Source organism: Limulus polyphemus, unplaced genomic scaffold, assembly GCF_000517525.1.
Source record: "Limulus polyphemus unplaced genomic scaffold, Limulus_polyphemus-2.1.2 Scaffold431, whole genome shotgun sequence".
Lineage (NCBI taxonomy): Eukaryota > Metazoa > Arthropoda > Merostomata > Xiphosura > Limulidae > Limulus > Limulus polyphemus.
The window spans coordinates 227,285-232,284 of NW_013666041.1; the positions used below are offsets into that span (position 1 = coordinate 227,285).

The window sequence follows — 5,000 nt, forward strand, 5'->3', positions numbered from 1 at the left end:
AATGGTGCCTGGGATGGAGGGGTTGTCATACAAGGAGAGGCTGAAATCTCTCAAATTGAAAAAAAAAGAAGAGTTAGGTGGGATCTGATTGAGGTGCTTAAGATTGAAAAGGGAATTGATAGTGTTGATTCATTATCTTTTCTCATATTTAACAGTGAGAATAGTAGGACTAGGGGACACACATAAATTTTGGCAAGGTAGGAGTCATCTTCAGCTAAGACTGAAACTAAACAAGTGCAATAGGTAGCTGTGAAACCTGAATTTTTATTGGTTGATGAATAAGTGTGCTGAAAATGGGAATAGGATTATATAAGCATGTGCTCAAATAACATTTTTGTTCATCTATACTGCTAAATTCAAAACACCCTAAAAGGATTACCAATATTCAAAGAATTGTGATGTTTATTGTATCCATATTATAAACGCTTTGACAGATGCAAATTACAGTCTTATTACTCTGAAGAATTGTTGTTTTAAACACTGTAGAATACATATGTAAGCCGATAAACTCCACATTCTGTTGTTGGCATAAATGTTTTCACTGATTCTAAGTGAGGTGTATTTACTCTGAATTTTCCAAGAAAACACTGTAAAATATATAATCCAATACATTAGACATCCTGAGCAGGGTTTGAGTTGAGTATCTCTTTGTGTGTGCTATGTTGCTTTTGAGGTTATATTGTATTATGGCTTCACATTAACAGTCTACTGACACAAGCGGTGATTTACTGTTTCATTTTCAGTAGCTTTCTATTTTAGTTGTTGACAGTAAAAATAAACACAGAAAATAAATGTGAAATGTTTAGCAGTTCAAACTCTCAAGAGAAGTACTTTGAAACTTCATAACTAATAATAAAGAAAAATGGGCACAGCTGCTCATTTTATTTGTGATGTTATAACTTTTCATTATACTTTGATGATTTGTTTATAGGCTGAAGAATCAACTATATTGTTGAGGTAAAGGTAATAACAGATAAATTATAAAGTTTTACTTTAAAAAAGTTTTATATGTATTTAAGTGGTTTTAGAGGGTACACAAGTGAAATTTGAGATTTTTGAGACAAAGAAAAATATTTTCAATCTTAAAATGAAAATACCTTTGCCCTCAGACTAGTCAAAAATAAGGTTTGATATATTCACAGACAAATCTCGGTGAAAGTACAAAGTGGTTACGAGGGTGGTCAATGTGACCGAGCCCATCTGGAGATAGTTAAAATACTATCTATTTATTGGAAAGCTTATGTTGAGCAGGATGACACCATAAACAATCCATTAAATTCTAAAGATGTTATATAAGCATATTACTTGAGAAACTCAAATGCTATTTAATTTACAGCAAGGTTCATGAAGAACAGATAATACTGTATACAAAGTACCCAATCTTGTAGATGTTGTACAAGTTACTTGAAATATCTTTGAATACTGTTTAATTCATAAGAAGGTAGGTAAAATTTATATGATAAACAGTATGATACCATAGGCAGTGAAGCTAAGTTTTTTTAGATATAAGAAAATATAGCCAAAACAAATTGTGTAGTTCTGTTTATACCTGACTGAAATTGTTTTGGGCTGTAACCCTGAAGGGATTTTTTTAACAGTTTTTCACACCTTTAGTTAGTTTATTTTAGAATGGTGCACATGCTGACTTTATTTTCCTAATTCCATTCTGGCATGTGCAGTAGACTGGCTTTATGAGTTTTTCTCAATTGGTTTAGGCTTCAAATTAACTTAAATAATAAAATTGGGAAACACTGTGGTTCAGCATCATGACCATCACATTGTTCTAGAAAAAGTAAGTAGTAATCAAATCATCTTCTACACAAGCTAATAATCCACGTAGTTCTACTCTGTACAAATACTAAAATAATGTTACTTTCTTTCAGACAACCATTTAAATACCTGAATAGTTATGAAACTTATTTTCCTGTAAGTTCACACACATTGCACTGTACTGAATGCTCAAGTAACACTTAGTTAATGAACAAAAATGTATTACATCTATCAGAATGTTACTTTCTATTATATAAAGGTTAACTTTTGTTGTTGGTTGGTTGTGTGTTTGTAGTGCTCGAAGAAAGTTCTTGACACAATAATAAGATTAATACTGAGTAAAAAAATAATAATGTATTTGTTTAGTTGTGTTAGATTTCTGTAGTAATTTGCACCTATCATAGAAAAATTTAATGAAATATCTAGGTTCCTCATTTTCTCAGACTTAGTCAGACCTTGCATTAGACTTTTTGAGCCAGTGTTTTCCACAGTGCAGTACAAGTGCTAGCTTGCATATATGTTCCCATCTTCTGCATTCAATGCATTATACCATGTAGTTTGTGCATTCTATGTAGTATCAACCAATTAAACTATACCCTATCTAATATAGTGTGTGATTGATCTGTTCTTAGCATTTACTGCATGTTGTTTGCATGACAATCATGCATTGGTGTTTGCAACACTATGAATTTAATACCTGCAAGCAGTAATGGAAACATTGTTTGTGATGGTTTTGAAATGTTTAAGCTGCTTTCTGGGGTGTTAATTTGCATTTTTATATATACAGCCAGTATGCAAACCTATGTTTTAATTCTCTCAATATAGGCTCAATCAATATGACCAACCAAATGACCTCTTTGTACTCATTCAAAGTCTTTATAGATTTGATACTACTAATGTTTAATATAGTGTGTATATCTTCATAAATTTTGGCAGTTGTTCAGTAAACATTATAAGTGTTTCACGTACAAAAATTCCTTTTTTTATTAAGTATTTTAAATAAACTAAAAAAAGATTTGTCCATGAATATATCAAGTATATGTTTTGAATTGACCGTGAGCAAAATGATTTTCATGTTAAGATTAAAAATACTTTTCTTCATCTCAAAAATCTCAGATTTGATTTGTGTTATTTCTAAAACCTCCTAAATACATTTCAAATGTTTCTTTTTGGTAAAACTTTATATTTTATCTGTGATTTTCTCTACCCTAACTTTATAACAGTGTTAATCAATTTGACCGACCTCATAACCACTAAGAAATGAATAAAAAAATCTAAATCTAAGTTATCCTTCTTTTTTTTTCAGTGAAAAATCTGTTTAAAAATTTCAGACTTCTGCTTAAATGCTTTGTCTGACACTATTTTTGGTTAAAAGCTAAATTACTACATTCAACAAGAAATGCTTTTACATTTTACTGATAAGCATAATTTACAATTGTGGTATGATTTAGTATGACTTAAAATAGATCAAATTTAAATAATTAATTTGATCAATGCTTGTTTTTAACTTTTTGTTTTTATCATTCATTTGGACTGCATTTTGCATATTCCTGGTTAAATTTATTCATGTAGTATTCACTCGAGGGTTCATGTTTTGTGCAGAGCTGAGTTATGTGGGAACTCTTGGTCACCAAACAGCTGACCTCATTTGTGGCCAGTTAACAATTGCCTTGATTACCACACTCCTGTAGGATCTATTTCTGTATGTATCTTGACAATATAAAGTACATAAACATTTTCAAGGTATCATTAATATGGCATGTATATTTATAAATGTTTCACAATTCATGAGGATAAATTCTGGTTTGGAAAACTGGGTAATATAAAAACTACCTACGAACCCTAAGTCTCAAGATCATTTAACTCGAAACACACATTTTTGTTGTTCTTTGGCATAATGTTGGAAGTTCATGTGTGGGAGGTAGATATTGAAATTTGTAGTTGGATAACTTGAGGAATATGTGCTACTAGTCTCTGAAGTTACTTGAAATTAGTGTTTAATCTGTTTTAGTGTAATGAAACATAAAAGTTAAAGCTTTAGGAAGGTCATCTATTTATTGTTAGGTATCCTTTTAGTTTTAAATGAAGTAAGAAACAAGTATGATAATGTTAGTTTTAACAGAAATGTGAAAGTACTGTATATTTGTATAGTTCATTATGATTAATATATAAAGCTTTGTACATTTTCAGTTCTTCCAAGTATTTTTTCAGAGGTTATTTTGTGGATGTTTTAGTTTTGATGCTTCTGGTATAAGTTTATTTAGACGTTAAACATTTTAGGTTTTGCCTAGAAGAGTGTGATAGTTTTAACCAAGATCTCAAGGAAATTACACACACAGTGTCAACATTACGGGTACATGCTCATTCAAAAGCTGGAAATGAAAAGGTAAGGTTGAAGAAATACATCATGATTGTGTTAAAATTTGAATATGTCTATATATCCTTATAATAGAACAAACAGTACCTTTCTTGTTCGTACTTTTAAAGTTTTATTTTGCCACTTATAACTTGTTTTTTAATTTTAACATCATAATGATTCACCTTACAATAAGGAGTTTTGTTAACAGAAAATATATGAACAATCATATTGATAAACCAAAAACTTCTTCAATAATGAGCTAGGAGAGTGAGTGAAAATTTGGATATTTGATATAAAGGTACAACTGTTTTGTGCTAGAAAGATTAGTGTTATTTCTCCATATTAAAAAAAGAAGCAAATAGAAAATATTATTTACAAGATATACAGACACTTAAATGTATTTGAAATTTATTCTGTCTGAATGACTAAGTTAGTAATACTGAATGCCTGAAACTCAACCACCCTCACTCACTCCGTCAGTCCAGGAAAGAACTTTTAACAGGGTTTGCATGCATCCTGGCATTTCACCCTACTCCTGGAAAAGTCCTGATTTTTTTTTTCATTTACCCCTGGAAAAATTAAAACCATTACACTTTACAGTCAAATGTTCTTTGAAATATAATCCCAACATGAAGGGTTCAATTTTTTTTTTAAACCATACACACATTTTCAATTCAGGTGTAATTTGTGAGACATTTGGGTTTTAGATAGTGATGTGTTACCATTATGATCATTTGTCAAAGTGAACACAATGCACACCACAAATTTCATTTTTGATTGCCTGAACTAGTCTCTCTATCAATTGATATACACACACACACACACACACACACACACACACACACACACACACACACACACACACACACAC

General features: G+C 30.7%; 1 protein-coding gene across 4 annotated transcripts in view; it reads left to right on the forward strand.

Annotated features, from left to right (window-relative positions):
- The window catches only part of LOC106458226 (serine/threonine-protein kinase PLK2-like), an 89,655-nt gene that overhangs the window by 57,153 nt on the left and 27,502 nt on the right, over positions 1-5,000 (forward strand). For all 4 annotated transcript variants that reach the window (XM_022384353.1, XM_013917702.2, XM_022384354.1 and 1 more), the window contains one exon: positions 4,051-4,156. In XM_022384353.1, the coding sequence (XP_022240061.1) occupies positions 4,051-4,156 (106 nt within the window). The remainder of the gene's footprint in view (positions 1-4,050; positions 4,157-5,000) is intronic.